General features: G+C 49.5%; 1 protein-coding gene across 1 annotated transcript in view; it reads right to left on the reverse strand.

Moving 5' to 3' along the window:
• Positions 1–21,856, reverse strand: part of ANKAR (ankyrin and armadillo repeat containing) — a 35,518-nt gene that overhangs the window by 5,166 nt on the left and 8,496 nt on the right. Inside the window, exons 6-20 of the mRNA XM_054723565.1 lie at positions 20,919–21,138; positions 19,108–19,143; positions 18,101–18,302; positions 17,713–17,921; positions 15,702–15,806; positions 13,812–14,053; positions 12,648–12,816; positions 12,067–12,308; positions 11,344–11,497; positions 10,644–10,805; positions 9,579–9,685; positions 7,550–7,672; positions 2,742–2,900; positions 1,494–1,611; positions 466–575 (exon numbers count right to left, since the gene is read on the reverse strand). Of these exons, the coding sequence (XP_054579540.1) occupies positions 466–575; positions 1,494–1,611; positions 2,742–2,900; positions 7,550–7,672; positions 9,579–9,685; positions 10,644–10,805; positions 11,344–11,497; positions 12,067–12,308; positions 12,648–12,816; positions 13,812–14,053; positions 15,702–15,806; positions 17,713–17,921; positions 18,101–18,302; positions 19,108–19,143; positions 20,919–21,138 (2,358 nt within the window). The remainder of the gene's footprint in view (positions 1–465; positions 576–1,493; positions 1,612–2,741; positions 2,901–7,549; positions 7,673–9,578; positions 9,686–10,643; positions 10,806–11,343; positions 11,498–12,066; positions 12,309–12,647; positions 12,817–13,811; positions 14,054–15,701; positions 15,807–17,712; positions 17,922–18,100; positions 18,303–19,107; positions 19,144–20,918; positions 21,139–21,856) is intronic.

Below are 21,856 nucleotides of genomic sequence, written 5' to 3' on the forward strand. Positions count from 1 at the left end.
TTCATTTGTACACTGAATCTTAAATATCGGAGATAAAACAAGTTTTCCATTTTGTGGGAACGGGAATTACGGGTGGCGGGTATAGTTCTAGGGAAACCATCTCAGGTTGTGTTAGGGACACGAACTGTTCTGTAACTCCGTCAACCTGTGGGGAAATCAGCCCACAGAGATGAGAGGGAGGCAAATTATAGCTTCAGAACATTCAGTTTTAGAATTACTTTTTGCTTTTTAATATATTTTTAATATATTTTTATTGATATCAGAAAGGAAGGGAGAGAAAGATAGAAGCATCAATGATGACAGTGAATCATGGATCGGCTGCCTCCTGCACGCCCCTCACTGGGGATCGAGCCCGCAACCTGGGCCTGTGCCCTGACCAGGAATCGAACCGCGACCTCCTGGTTCATAGGTGGACCCTCCACCCCTGAGCCCTGCCGGCCGGGCTGACGTTGCTCTTGATTTTACCTCTTCTTTTCCGGAGTACAGGTGGTAGCAGAGCCGCTGCACGGTCCCTACGGTGGTAAACGCCTCTGGAATCCCAGCTCTGGAGTGAGCCAGGCTGGCGATTAAGTTCCCTGCAAATTAAACGAGAAAAAGGCTTTGTGCTACTGATACACCGGGCTTTTGGTTATTTGCACACAGTATTAAAAACATCTGAGCCCTCAGACATGTCTGTTAATGAGGAAGTGCTGAGAAAAAGTCTATTTAGAATAAATTTCCCCCAAAATGATGGTCTGGGTTTCCGTCACCAACAGTACAAGGGAGGCAGGTTACGTGAGAGAGGGGACATCTGCAAGTCCGAGGGGTTCTTCCCAGGACAGCAGGCCGAGGCTCCTCTGCTGCCTTCGAGTGGCCCGTTTCAGCCAAAGAGCAAATACCTTTTTATTTATTTATTTATTTATTTATTTATTTATTTATTTATTTATTTATTTTAGGCAGTAGTGCCTCCACAGGGCTGTTATTCTGCTACTGTTTCCTGTCATGTTGGGAGTGACATATGAAGTCAATGACTGCTTATTGATCACCTGGGGAGTTGGATCTGGACTCGATATAGTCACATGGTTCGCATGGTGTCAAGAACTCTCCTGGGCCATCTTGTCCTGCTATACTACAGATCAATGTAGGGAACCCCTCCCTGTGAGCAGAACACGTGCCCTTGGTCAAAAGGGAGCCAGACACAGGTGTATCGGCATAAATCTGTCGCTGCTGTCAGTGTGTACATTCTCTTGTTGGTAGCTCATAGTTGAATTCTCATTTTGTATTCTGGAAAAAAGAATTAAGGGTTTGAAAAAGTAGTTAAATCAAAAAGGCCGTGTTCAGAGTTCCTGCTCCTCTTTGGGGTGCAGAATAGACAGGCATTTCCCCCCATGGACCCGGGCTTCCAGCTGCATGACAGAGTGTCGGGGTGATTTCTTTACTCTTGTTCAGGTTACAAAAACATGTTTGTGCAACTAGTTTTATGCGGCTACAATTAGATGCTAGTTACTTCTTACCTGTCAGGACAATCGTGGTGGACTGAAGTGAATACAGACTATCAATCAGAATAGTAACTCCTCTTAAATACAAAGTGATATGGTCCACATCTATAATGACTTTAGCTAATATAATAATCTACAAACAAAAAAGAAGCAAAGAATCACTGAGCATCTTCTACTCAGCCTCGTTGATTAAGCTTTTACTGATGCACTGATTGACTGATTGATTTGGTAATCTCAGGAAGGTAAGAGGAGTAATTTGGTATGATTGACTAGAAGAGAAGCAAAACAAACAAACAAAAAGCGGGGACGCGGGGGGAAGGGAGAGAAGCAAGAGGCAGGAGTAGGAGTTAGAGTACTTGCCCCTATCTGGTCGTTTTAGTGACCATGGTAGGCCATAGTATTCTTTCTACAGTGTTTGTAACTTTTATATCCTTGGAGTAGGGTTCATATGGAAAACTTCCCGCCCTAGCCGGTTTGGCTCAGTAGATAGAGCGTCAGCCTGGGAACTGAAGGGTCCTGGGTTTGATTCCGGTCAAGGGCATGCACCTTGGTTGCAGGCTAGATCCCTGGCTCCGGCTGGGACTTGTGCAGAAGGCAACCAATCAATGTGTCTCTCACACATTGATCTCTCTCTCTCTCTCTCTTCTCTCTCTCTCTCTCTCTCTCTCTCTCTCTCTCTGTCTTTCCCCTCCCTTCCACTATCTCTAAAAAAATTCAATGGAAAAATATCCTTGGGTGAGGATTAACAATAAATAAATAAATAAATAACTTAAGAAAAGAAAATACTTCTCCTAAAAATCATAGGGGAAGAAAGAAGAGGGAGAATAAGACAGAAGGACCCAGACACATCCAGCTGTCACGGCTGAAGCATCAGCGTGGTCAGCTAAAGACTTCGCAGTAGGACTCTTGTGTTGAATACCACGTTTCACTACCTAGTTCCTTATCGTATACAGGTGATGCTAAACACCTCGACCTGCTATCCACCCAACTACCTGATGTTTTACATCAGATGTTTATAAAGGCAACACTTCCATTCTACCTTGTAAAGTTCCATATAAATGAAGAAATCCTCATAGATAATGTGTGTGTGTGTGTGTGTGTGTGTGTGTGTGTGTGTGTGTTTAATGATGTGAAAGGGGCTGGTGTGAAAACTACTGTGAATTTTACAAACCAGGAAACATTTTTCCAGATCCAAATGTTTTTCTAATGTTCAAGTTTTCACTGAAACGACACCCATGGAAATGTAAACCTCCAATGTCACACCTGGAATGCTGCCATCGCCTTCTCCGTTTCAATGGTTGATTCAAGAAAAGGTTCAAAGATGGAGAGGGTCATTATTCCATTTTCCAATATTAAATATTGTTGAAAGAGATCATTGAAGGCAAAAAGGGTTAGTGCATAGCCTGCTCTTAAGCGGATGTCCTAGAAACAGGAGAGACATGCGTTACCTTTAACCACTTCACTTGCCATGTTATCACGGTCAGAGGGTTTCATTCTTGCCTGTTATAATATAATAGAGGCCTGGTGCACGAAATTCATGCACAGGGGGTGTGTGTCCCTCAGCCCAGCCTGCACCCTCTCCAATCTGGGATCCCTCTCACAATCCAGGCTCCCAACTGCTCACCTGCCTGCCTTCCTGATTGCCCCTAACGGCTTCTGCCTGCCAGCCTGATCACCCCCTAACCACTCCCCTGCCAGCCTGATTGATGCCTAACTGCTCCCCTGCCAGCCTCATTGCCCCTAACTGCCCTCCCCTGCAGGCCTGGGTCCCTCCCAACTGCCCTTCCCTGCAGGCCTGGTCGCCCCCAACTTCCCTCCTCTGCTGGCCTGGTCACCCCTAACTGCCCTCCCCTGCAGGCTTGATCGCCCCCAACTGCCCTCCCTTGCAGGCCTGGTCCCTCCCAACTGCCCTCCCCTGCTGGCCATCTTGTGGCGGCCAGCTTGTGTCCACATGGGGGCAGCCATCTTGTGTGTTGGAGTGATGGTCAATTTGCATATTACTCTTTTATTAGGTAGGATAGAGGCGTGGTGCACTGGTGGGGGCTGGCTGGTTTGCCCTGAAGGGTGTCCTGGATCAGGGTGGGGGTTCCCTTGGGGCATGGGTTGGCCTGAGCGAGGGGCCTGTGGTGGTTTGTAGACCCAAGTGGAGGCCCTGGTATCTGGGATTTATTTATCTTCTATAATTGAAACTTTGTAGCCTTGAGTGGAGGCGTGGGCTGGCCAGGGCGGGCAGAAAGCTTGGCTTCCTCCATCGCCAGGGAAACCCAAGCCTCCCACTCGCTCCGTGACCACAGCCAGCTTGGTTGGGTTAATTTGCATACTCGCTCCTGATTGGCTTGTGGGTATAGCAGAGGTATGGTCAATTTGCATATTACTCTTTTATTAGATAGGATTGCATTCTTACCTCTAGGAGTAAAATATGACATTGATGTATTGATGAGAATAGATAATAGTTACTCCAAGATGGTATTAAACAGAAAAAATAGAGAATTAGGTTGTTGTATCATGTAGAAGAAAAGAGGAAAAATTAATTTTTAAAGGGAATGCTAGATTACTGGTTATGCAACTGAATATCTAAATGGTAACAGGAAACTCCATAATTTTATTTTCCCTCAACTATTTTGTTTTAACATATTTTATTTTCAACATTTCAAAGTGGAGTTAATAAATCAAAACTTCCCTTGTACAACAGGCTATCTATTGCATGTTAAGCATTATGGGATGATTCTCATCTCTTAAAATTAGCTCATTGGTAAAATTCTTTTGTATTGTATTCTAAGAGGGAATAAAATAAAAATGATTCACTTCTTAAAATCACATTTTAACATTCTAGGACTAGGAAAAGAGCAAATAATAATTTTCCTTTAGAGACGGTCTGCTTGCCAAAGATGAGCAAGTATGGTAGATTTTTCCAGATAGGCCCAAAAGATAGAATCTTATGACTAAGTCTTATTTTTAATATTTTATTTGAACAGTATTAGAGAGAGAACAATTAATCTTAGTGAGTTTTCTTCTGCCACTATGAATTATCAGATAAAAATGCCATATGTACATACTGAAAAATATTTACAGATAAGATTAGATGAGTCCTGATATTTAATTTAAAAATAACATGGGGATAGTGAGTAGGTAGATGGAGGAAATAAGATTGACCTTGAGTTGTTTGAAATTTTTCATAATAAAAATCATAGACACACAAAGTGGTCACCTGGCCACAGGCAAGAAGAAAGGGATTAGGTTCAGTCAAAGAATAGGGTCCAGCCTGGCCGAGGTGGCCCCGTGGTTGGCATTGACCTATGAACCAGGTCCCGGTTTGATTCCTGGTCAGGGCACATGCCCAGGTTGTAGGCTCGAGGCCCCCATGTGGGGCATGCAGGAGGCAGCTGATCAGTGATTCTCTCTCATCATTGATGTCTCTATCTTACTCCCTCTCCCTTCCTCTCTGAAATCAATAAAAAAAATATTTTTTTAAAGAGGATAGGGCCCTAGCCGGTTTGGTTCAGTGGATAGAGCATCGGCCTTCGAACTAAAAGGTCCCAGGTTTGATTCTGGTCAAGGGCATATGCCCAGGTTGTGGGCTCAATCCCCAGTAGGGGGCTTGCAGGAGGCAGCTGATCCATCATTCTCTCTCATCATTGATGTTTCTATCTCTCTCTCCCTCTTCCTTCCTCTCTGAAATCAATACAAATATATATTTTAAAATAGTAAATAAATAAAAAGGGGATAGGGTCCAGAGAGTGAAGCAGGTGGTAACAGGTGGGGGGAGGGGAGGAGAAGGGGGTACGGAAGTGAAATGGGCAGGAGGAGAAACGGGAGCAGAAGGCTGTCCCTGAGGAAGCGGGTGCTGAGACGGCAGGTGAAAGGGGGAGGAGCGAGGGAGAAAGGTGGCCTCAGAGGCAGACCTGAATGCCGTCTCCTCACCCTCTTACTCTCCAGGCCATTAAAGTGAACTGCATCTCTGTGTGCCACAGTGAAGTCCACTTGTGTGTTGACAGAAATGATGCAGTGACGTCATTTCTCCCCTGACAGCCCCGCTTTCCCCTTCCCACGTCTCTCAGAGCGGAGAGAGGTACAGGCGGCAGCTCTCTGCCCTGATGGCCGGATGCACTGCAGGTAACAGGAGACCCGGAGTTTTCCCAGGGCGAGTGCTACTCAAAGTGTGGCCCGCGGGCCCGCGACAGTCCACCAAATGGGTGCAGCAGGATCACAGAAACTGAGAATAAGCATGTAAAAGACACGGCTCTTTCTGACAGTTAAATACCAGTGGAAGAATGAGGGAATTAAAAAAAAATCACTATTTGGTAAATGCCACCGTAATCAGTTGATCCATGCATGCTAAAATTGATGAGCAAAAGCACAAGGCAAAACAGAATATTCTCATGGCCTCAGAGTGTCTCACCTCCAGATAGGTCTTAAATATAAAGGGAAAAACAGTAACTTCATCGACACCGCTCTAACCAAGTACCCCAAGTTCACCTTGCCAGTCATAAGACGCATCAGTGTCATGGACCTCCTGGGCAGGTGAGTGAAGAAAACCATGTCATTTCTACGGGGTCCTGGCCAAATTGCGTCGCCTCGGTTTAATCATAAGAAAACATCAGAGAAGTCAACTTGAGGGACAGTCTACGAAACACTGGCCTGGACTTATCAAGAATGCCCCGATCAGGAAAGACATGAAATCCTGAAGTCCCAGGACTGAGCGTCACAGATAGCAGGAGACTGAAACGACACGGCGACAAGATGGAAGGTGGGATCCCTGGCTGGGTCCCGGGACTGAAGAAGGACTTGGTGAGAAAATAGGCAACACTGAAGTCAGGCCTGCAGACCGGTGCATGGTGATGTGCCAGTGTTCACTTCCTGGTCGGCATCAGGGAAACGGGATGAAGGCTATCCCAGGACACTCAGTACGGTTTTCGCAAATTTTTGGAAAGTCTAAAATTATTTCAAAATGTAGAGTTTTTTTTAAACATACAATTAAATCAGTGGGGACAAGCTATTCCTTCATCACAAGTAGATGGAGAAGCACCATTCTAGAATATTGCAGCAGCAGCAGATGACCGGGGGGTGAAAGGTCATAAAATGAGGTCAAAGATTTGATGCATTCAGGACAGAAGAGATTTGGTGTTGTGTTTCTTGTTGGCCTGACCCCACACACAACACTGCTACATTTCAACAATGAGTGTGCTGACTGCGAAAAATGTGGGACAGTATCATCCGGCCAATACAAACTAAGGGCCTCCCAGAGAGCCCACATTGCCGAAGTCGTGCGCTTGAACACTGCCGCGAAGACGACTTGGTAGTCACCTGAGGACGTCGTCTCAAAACCTTCTTCTAAATGACCCCTAATATTCTGTCAGGGGGTTACCTTATCCGGGCGTGATGACCCCTAATATTGTGTCAGGGGGTTACCTTATCCGGGCGTGATGACCCCTAATATTGTGTCAGGGGGTTACCTTATCCGGGCGTGATGACCCCTAATATTCTGTCAGGGGGTTACCTTATCCGGGCGTGATGACCCCTAATATTCTGTCAGGGGGTTACCTTATCCGGGCGTGATGACCCCTAATATTGTGTCAGGGGGTTACCTTATCCGGGCGTGATGACCCCTAATATTGTGTCAGGGGGTTACCTTATCCGGGCGTGATGACCCCTAATACTCTGTCAGGGGGTTACCTTATCCAGGTGTGATGACCCCTAATACTCTGTCAGGGGGTTACCTTATCTGGGGCGTGATGACCCCTAATATTGTGTCAGGGGATTACCTTATCCGGGCGTGATGACCCCTAATATTGTGTCAGGGGGTTACCTTATCTGGGGCGTGATGACCCCTAATATTCTGTCAGGGGGTTACCTTATCCGGGCATGATGACCCCTAATATTCTGTCAGGGGGTTACCTTATCCGGGCGTGATGACCCCTAATATTGTGTCAGGGGGTTACCTTATCCGGGCGTGATGACCCCTAATATTGTGTCAGGGGGTTACCTTATCCGGGCGTGATGACCCCTAATACTCTGTCAGGGGGTTACCTTATCCGGGCGTGATGACCCCTAATATTGTGTCAGGGGGTTACCTTATCTGGGGCGTGCAGAAGAAAGAGGACATCCGCATACTTGAAGCCTTCACTTTCTTGCAATTCCTTCTGCAGCAATTTATTCCTCAGGACGATGCAGGCCAAGGAGAAGGCCACCTCCACCTGGACACGTGGTTTTCAGAGGTTACTTTCCACTCACTCAGAGGTTTACCAAATGGCATTTTTTATTATGCAGACACTGATATGGGATGTAGCAATTCGAAGATACTGTAACATCCATGGATTCCAGTTCTCTCACTGGCATTTAGAGAGTGGCATTTACAATTTCTGGAGGAATGTCCCTTACGGTTTTTGAACAGCTGGGGAAAGATCCTGCCTCTGTGTGCTGGGCATAGGTGTATCCCTTCTTGATCTAAATTTAAAAAAAAAATTTCCTGGCATGGGCCCGGCCAGCGTGGCTCAGTGGTTGAGCGTCGAAGTATGAACCAGGAGGTCATGGTTCGCTTCCTGGTCAGGGCACATGCCCAGGTTGTGGGCTTGATCCCCAGTAGAGGGTGTGCAGGAGGCAGCCAATCAATGATTCTCTCTCATCATTGATGTTTCTCTCTCTTTCCCTCTCCCTTCCTCTCTGAAATCAATAAAAATATATTTAAAAAATAAATGAATTTCCTGGCAGGGGTTACGCTGTTTTGAACTGTTTACTGGATACCGGCCTGTGCGTTGTAAGCCTTTCTGAACCGCCTGTGAGTTAGGCGGAGCCTGCGGACGAGTGCTGAGGGTTAGCCCTCTGTTTCTGGGGTCATGATTTGAACATCCTGTAACGGAACCTTGGGCACTGCTAGGATGCAGTGGTTATGCTTTTAGGAACTACACTCTGCATTTCTATGAAAAATGTTACGGGTTTGAAAAGCATGACTATCGCAGAAGTATTTTGTTTACTATAGAATTTTATTTGCGGGAAAGTATTGAAGTGTTCTGTTTTAACAAATTTAAGAAAATCTATACTGAATTATAGGTAGGTGCAACTGATGTAAAAACTCTTTTGCCATGAAAACGCATAAAAATAAAAATGTATTTTATGTGGCATTTTCCATAGTCTTACGAAATGTATTGGTACTTTGAAAGTCAGTGTAATTTTTACTATAATTCAAGCCAAAAACATGGCTAGCATGTGCTCCTTCCTCCTTTTCCCTAATTCAACTCCCATCTGTAATAATAAAAGTGTAATATGCTAATTAGACGGGACAGCCGAACGACCTTCTGGATGAAGCCGGGGCTGGGAGGGCCGAGCCGAATTTTGTGCATCGGGCCTCTAGTACGAACATAATCTTTCATAGCCAGAAAAGCCACATAACTTGAAACATCTTTTCTGATAACAAACACATTCCTTAAGAGAAATAATACGATGTTTACTTACATATTTTCCTCTCTGGTCATTTCTATTTTCTCATTTCCAATAGAACCCATACCAAATTTTGAAGAGAAACAATGTATTTTTGGTTGTTATCCATTTCCTGCCTGGCCAACTATCGACGTCCTGCATTTCCAGAGCTTTGGGAAGGGGTTGGAGTCGATGTGAGTGTCGTTTCACTAAAGGCGTCCTACCAGAAGTCAGTGGAGGAGTGGACGGCTCCTCAACAGCTCGTAGTGCCTCTGGGCAGCGTTTACTTTGAGGAATAGAAGGTGGGGCTGTTTTGTTGGCGTAGCAACGACAGGATTCACTTACAGTTGAGAAATTTTGCTACCGACACCCCACATCCCTATGACCCCACCCCGTTTTTAGCAACCAGCATCTGAGGAGGCAGGGATGAAATGCTGGGACTCATCCCACACCCGAGGAGTAAACGTGTTTGATGAGGGGGACACAGACGTTCCTATTTTGAAGAAATGTTTTAATAGACCTTACTATCTTTGTAGCAACGTTTTTGTGTAGAACCTCTAGAATTTCATTTAAAAGTCTAATATTTGTATTGTACTCGTGACCTTGCAAATGATACCATTCCATCTTAAAATGTGCCGTTTATGTTCATTTTTGCCGTCGGAAACGCCCTGCCAGCCTCGCGAGTACCTTGATGCTCAGAGACGGGTGGCTCCTCAGCAGCTGGATCAGCACCGGGAAGGCGTTCTCCTCCACCACGAACTGCTGGCTCGTGGGGTTGCTTGTGTGGGCGACACCTGGAAGACCCCACAACCACGAGATGTTTTTTCCATCTTGGAAAAGGCGGTGTGCTCGACTGACAGAGCCAAGCACGAGACAATCAGTCAACTCTGCCCCCCTCAGCCTGGGGGTGCGGAGCTGGTGCGGGGCTCTGGGCCTGTTTGAAACAGGCCTTCTAACGCGTCCGGAGGCGGGGTCCACGGTCAGAGCTGATGGCATCAGCGGGACCTGGGAGCAGAGGGAGCACACAGCCCTCTGAAAGCGCAGGGTTTGTGCTCGAGAGGAAACTGGACTCTCTCGAGGCCAGAGATGCGCTCATAGCACCGAGCAAAGAGGGGGCACAGCCAGAGCCCCCGGGAAAGGCGCCCCCTCCCGGACACGCCGCGCGGCTCATGCTGGGTCCCAAAGCCCCTCCTGGCTCAGGCCCCTGGACACAGACTCCGCGCGTGCTGTGCCCCTCAAGGACCTAACCTTGTTGAAAAGCAAACAAACACAAGCGGGTTTTCTCTCCTGTAAAAGTACACGATCAGTAAACGACCAAAGGAAATGCGACAGCTTCCCCCATTTCCCTGAATGAAGTTTGTAAAAGGCAAAGTGAAGTGGAAAATTTACTATTAGAAGTGGAGACAATTTTCTAAGTCACAGAACAACAAAATTAGAAATACTAGACTATCAAGGAATAATAATAGCTGTCATTTACTGAAGAATTATGATGTGCCAGGTACTTAAGCTTATGATGCTACAGTTTGTTTTTATAAAAATGACTAGAGGAAATATTCTGGTTAAAATTTCTAACCAGAATGCAAGAATAGAACTTACGTAAAAACTTGAGTCTCACCACGTTTACTCATGAAGGTCTTGGAGAATTAAAGGAACAATATCTACACATGAAAAATGGTGGAGGGCTCCAGCAGCGGGGGCAGAGAGGGAGGGAAGCATCTCGACGGTTTAAACATCGAGGAGGGACTCACGCACCGATGCACATGGACCCCACGGCTCGGATGACGCTCAGGAGCGTGCCCTCGGCCAGCTTGCTGATCCTCAGCAGGCGGACCAGCGGCGCGATGCCGTTCCCCTCGCAGATCTGGTTCTGGTGCAGCCGGCTGTCCTTGCTCAGGGCGATGACTGCTTCGCCTCCTGGAAAAGAAAAGCAAGCAGTCCGGCCGGCGTGGCTCAGGGGTTGAGCATTGACCTATGAACCTGGAGGTCACGGTTCGATTCCCGGTCAGGGCACATGCCCAGGTTGCAGGCTCAATCCCCAGTAGGGGGCATGCAGGAGGCAGCCGATCAATCGTTCTCTCTCATCACTGATGCTTCTCTCTCTCTCCCTCTCCCTTCCTCTTTGAAATCATTACAAATATATTTAAAAATAAAATAGCCCAGCCAATGTAACTCAGTGGTTGAGCATCGACATAGGAACCAGGAGGTCACGGGTTTGATTCCTGGCCAGGAAATCACGTGCCCCGGTTGCAGGACGCAGCCGATCAATGATTCTCTCTCATCGTTGATGTTTCTCTCTCCTTCTCCTTTCCTCTCTGCAATAAATAAAATCAATAGAAATATATTTTAAAAATAAAGTAAAGTAAAGAAGCAGGCAGCACTCTGAGCCCAGTGCTCACGGAGCTCACGGGTGCTCACGGGTGCTCACGGGTGCTGCACCTGGAAAACCACTCACCGACGTACTGCATCTTCGCCGACGGCGACAGGAGCATGTTTATGATGAAGTTGTACCCGATCTGCTCTGCCATGTACTTCTGCTGCTTCAGCGTCTGCCCCGCCAAGGCCCACAGCGCCACGGCTCCCTGTTCCTTCACGTCCAGCTGAAAGGCCTATTCACAGAAAGCGCATTCATTCAGTGAGCATGTATTTAAACTCTAGGAATAGCCTGCTTTAATATATATATATTTTTAAACATATTTTTATTGATTTCAGAGAGGAAGGGAGAGGGAGAGATAGAAACATCAATGAGAGTCATTGCACGCGCCCTATTAGGAATGGACCCCACAATCCCAGCATGTGCCCTGACCAGGAATCGAACTGTGACCTCATGGTTCATAGGTTGCTCAATCACTAAGCTGTTTTAATATATTTTTTATTGATTCCAGAGAGGAAGAGAGAGAGAGAGAGAGAGAGAAACACCAATGATGAGAGAGAATCATTGATCAGCTGCCTCTTGCATGCCCCCACTGGGGGTCACGCCTGCAGCCCTGACGGGACATCGAACTGTGACCTCCTGGTTCATAGGTCGATGTCCAACCATGGAGCCACGCCGGCGGGGCGGGAATGCCCCATTTTAGAGGACGTTGATCCTCGAATTGGTTGCAGCGTTCTCTGCACTGAGCTAGAGTCCACAGCGAACACGCTGGCTGAGAAGGAGGACCCGGTCCCCCGGTCCTACCTTGAGGAGCTTCAGGAGGTATTTGCTCAGGGAGTCCTCCAGGAAGGCCCTCTGGATGGACGGGTTGTAGCTGGCCAGCGCCTCCACGGCCATGGCGCCCTTCACCTGCACGTTCAGCTGCTTCCCCTTGAACAGGGCCACCAGCGGCGGGATGGCGCCCTCGGCCGCCAGCGCGTTCTGCACGTCCTTGTTGTCGCGGGCCACCTCCGCTATGGTGGCCGAGGCCACGGCCTTCAGCAAGTCTGCGGGGGATTCAAGAGCGGTCAGCTGCGTCTCCTAAAGAGCAAGACTATGAAGACACGGCAGGTTAGCTTCGCGTATTGTCAAGTCAGATGTGTACGGCTCGCCGGCGTGGCTCAGCGGCTGAGTGTCGACCTCTGAACCAGGAGGCCAGGGTTCGATTCCCGGTCAGGGCACAGGCCGGGTTGCAGGCTCGATCCCCAGTGGGGGGCGTGCGGGAGGCAGCCGATCCATGGTTCTCTCTCCTCATTGGTGTTTCTCTCTCTCTCTCCCTCTCCCTTCCTCTCTGGAATCAATAACAATATATTAAAGATGACAGTGATGCACAGACAGGGGCTCACCCGAGCTGGAGCGCAGGAACATGATGAGGTACTGGGTGCCCCGGTGGTCCCTCACCGCCCGCTGGTTGCTCTCGTTGCCCATGCACAGGACCCGGATGCAGTGCATCACGTTCACCAGCACGTTCTCGATGTCCAGCTTCAGGAGGTTGATCAGAGCCGGGATCCCGTTCTGAAGGAGGACGGCGCCGCGTTACCAGGCCATTCACCGGGAGGAGGCGCCCTTCACCGAGAGCCTCACGCCTACACCCTGCCACTGCGGCCCGCCAGCCACGCTGTCCTGACGTGGCGCCGGGGGACCGTGAGCCGTGCTGAGAATAGTGTAGGCTTTGCTGTTAAGGCGAGTATTCCATAAATGTATTTTTAAAATAGCTGCCTTCAGACCCAAGTAAACCCAGGCTGCCAGCTCGCTGTGACATGGAATAAAGTATCGGAAAGGGAGAGCCGCTGCGTGAGAGCAACTGAAGGCAGAGCCCATTTGGAAACCTTGGCCACTGCAGGTGCGCTCCTGACTGGCGACTGTATCTGTGCAACATACATGATTGTTTTTAAATGTGAACAGCATTTCCTAATTTTATTTTATTTTATATTTTAAAATATATTTTATTGATTTTTTTACAGAGAGGAAGGGAGAGGGACAGAGTTAGAAACATCCGTGAGAGAGAAACACCGATCAGCTGCCTCCTGCACACCCCCACTGGGGATGTGCCAGCAACCAAGGCACATGCCCTTGACCGGAATCGAACCTGGGACCCTTCAGTCCGCAGGCCGACGCTCTATCCACTGAGCCACACCGGCCAGGGCAGAATTTCCTAATTTTAAATGGAGGAAAGAAATGATGCAAGAGTTTTCAAGAAGACAAGACACAGGAAGGCAACCTCGCTTTCAGTAGAGAGAGGCGGCTCTGCGATGTGGGCTATGACGCCTGTGGAGGCGTCCATGGGCGGGGGGGGGGGGGGGAGCGCTCCCCGGCCACCGGCCACCGGCCACAGGCAGTGCAGGCCGGACAGGCCCGGCCGCGCGTGGCTCCGCCCCGAGGGGACCGGAGAAGAAACGCAGCTCTCGGTCCGGAACAACGGGGAGCGCGTGGGCGCCGCAGGCCCCGCTCCAGCTGCTCCTCCGTGAGGAACGGCCGTCCGTGAGAAGGGGTCCCGGACGGGCACTCACGTGTCGGGCGATGACCTCCTTGTTCTCCAGCCGCGCGATGTCGTACAGGATGACGGCGCAGCGCGAGTGCAGCTCGGGCTCGTCGGACGCCAGCAGGCTGATGAGGGCCGGGATGCCGCCCGCCTCCACGATGGCGTGCACCACGCTCGCGTGCGTGGAGATGTTGCTCAGCAGCCCCACCGTCTTGCACTGCAGCTTTATCTTGGAGCCTTTTAACAGGTTGATCAGGGCAGGGATGGTGCCTGCAGTGCAGATTGGGGAAGCACGGGTTATTGTGTGACCATTTGTCGTCCACGGATCATCAGAAGATGTAAAGAATCCTTATGGCTCTGGCTGGTGTGGCTCAGGGGTTGAGCATCGACCCATGAACCAGAAGGTCATGGTTTGATTCCCGGTCAGGGCACAGGCCCAGGTTGTGGGCTGGATCCCCAGTGTGGGGCCTGCAGGAGGCAGCCGATCCATGATTCTCTCTCATCGTTGATGTTTCCATCTCTCTCTCTCCCTCTCCCTTCCTCTCTGAAATCAATAGAGATATATTTTTAAAAAAAGAAAACAGCACATTACAATCCAAACCCAAAATGCTGGAGAATATAATAGGCACAATGAGGGCTTTATTTATTTGCCTGAAATGTAATCTCCCCCGTGACTTGTTTAGCTGTGGTTCACTTTTACACATGGAATGTTGGCACGCATTTTTAGGAGCGCATTAAGGGACTCCCTAGAGCAGGGATGGCGAACCTCTGACACGCGTGTCAGTGCCATTTCTGATGACACATTTATGTTATTTAAACTATAAATATCGCGAAATAATGCTTTTTCCTCAAAGGGACACACTACCCAAGTTATGCTCAGTTTTTTGGCGAAGTTTGACACACCGAGCTCAAAAGGTTGCCCATCACTGGCCTAGAGTAACTTTTCACTCCCTCTTTCAACAAATGTTTATGGAGCACCTCATGTGCGTTCAATATTCAATGAGAGTACTGGCCACCTGTTGTGAGAAGGCTAACCCCTATTTCGTAAAACTGCTGTTTGAAATCCTCTGCTCTTTAGATAGTCCCTTATTCTGTAAAGTCAACTCTGCTATTTTTTAGACAGCCCCTTATTCTGGAAAAATAACTTTGCTTTCTAGCCTGCTTGAATAATGAGGAAGATAAACTTAGCTGTGTGACCTTGTAGGCCAGATACTAGATACTCCCATGCTCTCATGCCAGGTGTATGTTTTAACTGAACAGAACTGTGTTGTTTTCCAGGCCACCAGCTTCCAGCGAGATAACCACTAAGCACACAGAGGGCTGGCTCTTTAATAAAAAGGAAACTTCTGCTTGTTTGCTCTGCACAGAATTTGAAAGACATTTTCCTCCGAGCCCCCGGGGTGTAATAAAGTGGAACTCCCATCTCTCTAAGCGCTGCTTGGTTCCTCTCCGGGATTCTGCAATAACTGGACAGTGCCGACAGAACATCCCCATCCTTTTAGAAAGTTCTGTCAGACAGTGCCGTTCTCCAAACAACCCCAGGAGGTGGGACCCGTGCTTAGTGAGGAAACGAGGCTTAGGGAGGGCAAGCCATTAGCCTACATTCTGAACACAGAGCTACCTACCAACCCAGGACTGCCGCTAAGCCCACAGAGACCATTTTTAATGTAAAAACAAACGATGTAAATACAGGCTACAGATACTGTCTAAACAAGAGCAGTAAGTAGGCGCAGTAGTCTGGTAATTTACTGTCATGGCTAAACTTGCACATTTTTAGAGAAACGGGATTTATGTCGTTATTGGATCCTGTGCAGAGTCCATGGGGAAAAGAAAACTGTATCTCAAAGCGACTCACGGAATGGAATAGAGCTCGGCAAGAAACAGGGTAAGCCAAAGCCAGGTCACACCCTGGCCTCACCTGCATCCAAAATGCACTGCCAGTACTCCTCCTTGGCCAAGCAAATCACCTCCAAGGACATGACGGCCATCATCCTCCGCTTGTAGCTTTCGCCTTGCAGCATTTCTGGCGGAAGTCACAGAACAACACGCGTCAGAATTTTACAGAAAGAAGTGCAAGGGTTGACTGTTTCTGTGGAGGCCAAGCGCAGCCAGGAATCGGGATCTCCCCATCACCACCATCGCATCCATTCAAGTCCCTCTGCGTGTGGCCTTCTGTGGGGTGCCGAACACATCACGTACACCCTGATCTTTCAGGGAGAGAGAGACAGAAACACCAACGATGAGAGAGAACCATGGATCGGCTGCGTCCTGCACGCCCCACGCTGGGGATCGAGCCCACAACCCAGGCACGTGCCCTGACCAGGAATCGAACCCTGACCTCCTGGTTCATAGGTCGATGCTCAACCACTGAGCCACACTGGCCGAGCAATAATCTTCTTATTTTGTTTCACCTTCAGCTTAGTTTTCTTTGGACCTGTTGGGAGTTCCGCGTCTCCCCCTTGGCGTGGGCGCAGCGTCCATTCTGGACGTGTCTTCGCGGTCACGTTTGGCCTTCCACCGGCTCTTCTCGTGGGTCAGCTCCCAGGCTCCTGCGTGTCGGCAGCATGGCCTGCTGAGCACCGCGGGGTCCTCCCTGGGGAGCCTGTGGAGGGCCCTGCTGACGAGCACCCGAGTCCTGAGCCCAGGGAGGGTTAGGGGGTGGGTCCGGGTGCTGGCCTGGCTGGGTTTCTCCGGCCGGCTGTGTCCTACGGCTTCCTAAATATTTTATTTCTGTCGCGTCCTTTCCTATTTCCTCTTGAATGCACGTTTGCTGCTGCTGGTGTTTTCATTTAACCTCCACGTACTTTTAGTGGGGGGGAGTAAAGTTAGATGGGCACATTCGTTTGGCTTACTAACCCTCACCTTTATAATATTCCTGGATCGATCGAGCACACATTTGGACAAAAATCACAAAACATTTATCAAATGGCGAGGGAAAATGTTACTGAGTCTGTCTCTAAAATTAGGAATGAGGAATAAATTGGAGGGAATCTTTTCCACTCAAACTTTAATTTCCTCCTGTTTTCCTTTATTTTTTTAAATTTGCTTTATTGATGGAGAAGAAGATGGTTGGACTTTTGGAGAAAATTGGAACATAAAAATAAAGGTAATTGTGTAAAATGTAGTCTACTTGGGTTATTTATCTTTAATTAGAAATAAAACTACTCTTACATACACAAAAATATAGTTTGGTGCTATTTTTATTTCTGGTTTTAACTTAACATTTTTTATTTCATGATTTTTATTTTTTATTTATGTATGCATGTACTTATGCACTTATGTATTTGTTTATTTTAATCCTCACCCAAGGATATTTTCCCCTTGATTTTTAGAGAGAGTGGGAGAGAGAGGGAAAGACAGAGAGAAACATCGATGTGAGAGAAACACATCCATTGGTTGCCTCCTGCACGTGCCCCAACCAGGGCCGGGGCTGGAGAGGAGCCTGCAACCAAGGTACATGCCCCTGACCAGAATCAAACCCAGGGCCCTTCGGTCCACAGGCTGATGCTCTATCCACTGAGCCACACCAGTTAGGGCTTTCATGGTTTTTACATATTTAAAGTACAATGCATGTATTCCTGAATTTGATTTGCCCCATCTCAGAGTATCGCTAATTAACTTGAATAATAGTCAGAACATCTATATATATAAAAGGCTAATATGCAAATTGTCCGCTCGGGACTTCAACAGGGAGAGCGTGAGTTTGATCATTTGCTATGATGTGCGCTGACCACCAGGGGGCAGTGCAGAACATAGCAGGTGACCAGTGGTGGCGGTGGCGGTGGGGTGCTGAAGGCGTGAGGGAAGGAGGAGGCAGGGAGGTGGGGAAGTGGGAGGCAGGGAGGCCAGGCCTGGGGACCCTACCCTGCACAGATTTCGTGCACCAGGCCTCCAGTTTGTTCATAAAGAGATGTGTGTTCTATACTCACCTACCAGAGTCTTCCAAACAGGGAGCTCGGGGAGGTGCAGCTCGATGATGTGCTTGAGGACCTCCGTGTGGAAGGTCAGCACGGACAGGTGGATGATGTTGTTGCCCTTGATGTCCGTCTTCCTCCAGTTGGCCCCGAGGGAGAACAGGTACTTGATGGTGTCCAGCGCTCCTGACGTGGCCGCGAGCAGCAGCGGCGTGCACTGGTTCCTGAAACCCGGGGGACACGGGGTCGTAGCTGAGCACACAGAAAGCCCCGTCTCCTTTCTGTCACACTCGCCCGACGGCTGTGGAGGAGGCCCGGCTTGGGCCACCCGCCGCTTCCCGGTCCGCGGGCGGGCGAGCAGGACAGCACGAGGCTGCACGTTTGCAGACGCCCGGGGACTTACTCAGCCGTCGCCTCGGCCTCCAGCAGGCTCGGGTCCTTCCTGCAGAGGATCATGATGACGCAGATGTTGTCATAGAAAGCGGCGAAGTGGATGGGCATCCAGCCCCTTTTCTCGGGAAGCGTGTAGTCGGCTTTGAAGCAGAGGAGGCAGGTGGTGGACTCCAAGGAGCAGGCCTGTGCGGCCAGGTGCAGAGGCGTGGGACCTGGGGCGGACGGGCAATGCCTTCAGGGGTCCGAGCCCCAACAGGCCTGGAAACAGGGGTGCTGATGCCCAGCCACAGAGCTCAGCCGTGGGGGTACACGCTTCGGGATAGGCACGGAGAGCGTGACTGAGGGCAAGTCTGCATTTCCTTGTTTAACAGGCTGCCAGGCCGTTAGAAAGCAGTACTTCCGTAAAGTTAGGGATAAGCATCATGGAAGATATGAAAGAGTTAAAATTAGGTCAGTGTGGTCAATAGCTTTTGTGATAAAACAAGCTATTTCTTGTTTATTTTCCATTTGCTTCAAACGGCCTCTCTGTCCCCAAATCCAGTGGGTGTTGGTCAATTCTCGTCTCACCTCTCAAGGGTAAACGGGCCACATCTTCCTCTCTGACTCAGGTCCTGTCCTCGGCTTCTGTGGCATCACACCCTCCTGTCCCTCCCGCCCCCCGCTTCCCTCGGCCCGCCCCCCATTCCTGTGGGGCCTCCTTTGGGTGTTCCCAGTGTCCCGACCTCTAAATACCATGAACCGGGTTTGGCCCGTTGAAGGTACAAAAACGACTTTTGGATCTGATTTTATAAAAGTACATAGAGGTGACTGCACATTTCACAGTTAAAAACCGGAACAAACTGACGGGAGTGTGAATTAAGGAGCACGGGGAGAAAACGCTCACATTCCAAAACGGCGCGAAACACCGTCCCGTGACACTCCATGTGGCGGAGCGCCGTGGGGGCCACAGGCCTCAGGGAGGTTTTGACACATGCAGTCACGTTCCAAAAGGCACCACGCGTTTTACGTCTGTCTTACCATTCCTTTCTCTTTTTGCGTCCGTTTTTGATGACTCTGTTTGAAAAGGAAACACACAGGAATGGGATGATTAATATAGAGCAGTTTCCTCCATTAGCCCAAACAGACTCGTATGGAAGAGGACAGAGAGAGGATGCTCGGACCCAGGTGAGGTGGGAGGGGCTGGGTGCAGCCTTGGGTCAGGCACCGGGGCGTTCTGGGTGCATCTGACAGCAGGCTGCCCCTCCAGGGGTGGGTCGGACGCCCCGCCGAGGCAGTTTGTGCTGGTTCAGTAATAGCGGACACTGCCAGTATCGCTCCACACACTTCAACGTCTACCCAGCCTATGAACCAGGAGGTCACGGTTCAATCCCGGTCAAGGGCACAGGCCCAGGTTGTGGGCTTGATCCCCAGGTTGGGGCCTGCAGGAGGCAGCCAATCCATGATTCTCTCTCATCATGGATGTTCTCTCTCTCTCTCTCTCTCTGTCTCCCTTCCTCTCTGAAATCATTAAAAATATATTTAAAAAAGAAAACTACCCAATTCTCAGCCAGTGGACATTCAAGTAGTCACGGGATGAATGAGAGACTCTAATTTGTCAACATTTTTTTTTTCACACCAAAGGGACTTAAAATATGACACATCTATGAATAATAACTACCGTTGCATTTAAATGTGACTGAATTTGTGCTCTTTTTTCAAATGAAGATTGAATATTTTAATTGCGTAACAGAGGCATCGTACCATCAAAGCGTTTCAGTTAGAGTGACAGAGCACAGCACTTGATGGTAGTCAGCAGGCTTAAGGCAGGACGTCCTGTGCGGCGAGTGCAGCTGGAACACAGCTGGCCGAGCGCGCTGGCCGAAACGAAAACCTCGGCAGCAACAACGCACCAGCCGCTCCAGTGCTCCCCCTCCCCTCAGCGACCCAGGCCTCCCTGCAGGGCCCACCTCCGTCCTTCCCACCTGGGTTACATATATTCCAAAGAACATGCCAACAAGGAGGTGTCGCTAATAACCGGGGTGGCCTCCCCGGGGTCGCTACCCCTAAAAGTATTGCTCTAGCGGACAGGCTGTTGTAAACGTGAGGTAAGCTCGGGCGGTGAGGAGACACCGCCCGGGCCGAGAGCCTGGCACAGGCACTGGATGCTCTGCTGGGGTCTCCATGGCCCTCCCTGACCTCTGACCCCGGCAGAGAGTCGCTGTCTGTCTGCCAGCGATGCTCAAACGCCGCCCTGCCCGCCGACACCTAGGCATTCCCTCAGCAAGGATTTCTGAGCACCCACCATGCCAGGCTTCCTGCTGGGCCCTGGGCACCATGGCCAACAAGCGACCCAAACTGTCGCCCATTTATGGAGCTGACATTCAAGTGAGGGAGACAGGGTAGACCCATCACAACAGGTAAGAGCAACGTGTGATCCCTAGGGAGCCCCTCTGAGCGAAATGGGACAGAACCCTCAACTCCACTCGGGGCACCAATACCACATGGGAGTCTTGCTCTAAAAGCCACATGCATTCTCTCTCTCTCTCTCTCTCTCTCTAATATGTTCTTGATTTTGAGAGTGAGAGGAAGAGAGAGAGGAAGGGAGAGATGAAACATCCATGATGAGAGAGAACCATGATTGGCTGCCTCCTGCACGCCCCACACTGGGGATGGAGCTTGCTACCCGGGCATGTGCCCTGACCGGAAATCGAACCGTGACCTCCTGGTTCATAGGTCGATGCCAACCCCTGCGCCACGTGGGCCGGGCCCGACACGCATTCTTAGAGCTGAGTAAGGGTGAGGAGAGAAAGCCAGCTCAGCCCGTGGGTAAGGTTAGGGCGTGGTGGCACCTTGGCTGAACATGATGAAGCGCCTCTGGTTGACGTTGAAGTTGGCCTTGCAGAGCTGGCAGATGATGGGCACGCGGTTGTGCAGGGCGGCGTGGTGGAAGATGGCGTAGCCCGCCTCGTCCGACACGTTGATGGTGGAGCTGGAGGTCTTGCGGCTGAAGGTGTGGAACACGGCGGACAGGCCTTTCTCCACCGCGGACTTCATGCCGAATGGGATGCTCTACAAACCGTCCACAAGGCCGGCGTCAGGGTAAGGAGCGCCAGGCAGTGAGCCGTGCCAGCGTCCTCACCGCCCTGTGCTCAGCGTCGGGGCCTCTCCCCCAGGATCCTGGGGAGAGTCTCACTGGGCAGTGACTAACGCTGTTAGAGCTCCTAGAGAAACAGCAAGAACTCGAAACCTTATTTTTGGGAAGTCCACCTACACCCCTGCCCCCCCCCTTTTTTAGGGAGAAGTTGCAGGTCCTTCTTCTTTAGAGACAAGCAAAATGCGGTGGACAAATATCTTTCTGAAATACTTTAAAAGCAAAGGGAGATCATTGGGTTCCTTCTCTGATTTAAGCATATCATTCTAACGTCGAAACTCAAAATCTACTGCTATAGAAACCTTAGAACAATAAACATGATGAATACTAAAAAAAAAAAAAAAAAGAATGAAAAGAAAAGAAATACAGTTTCTCTAGGTCTTAAAATGAAGAGGTAAAAATGTCACACTTTTTAAAAAATATTTTTTTATTGATTTCAGAGAGGAAAGGAGAGGGAGAGAGAGATAGAAACATCCATGATGAGAGAGAATCACTGATCGGCTGCCTCCTGCACGCCCCACCCTGGGGATTGAGGCCACAATCCGGGCATGTACCCTGACCAGGAATCAAACCCTGACCTCCTGGTTCATAGGTTAACGCTCTACCACGGAGGCACACCAGCCAGACTGTCACACT

The sequence above is a fragment of the Eptesicus fuscus genome, chromosome 11, assembly GCF_027574615.1.
Source record: "Eptesicus fuscus isolate TK198812 chromosome 11, DD_ASM_mEF_20220401, whole genome shotgun sequence".
Classification (NCBI taxonomy): domain Eukaryota; kingdom Metazoa; phylum Chordata; class Mammalia; order Chiroptera; family Vespertilionidae; genus Eptesicus; species Eptesicus fuscus.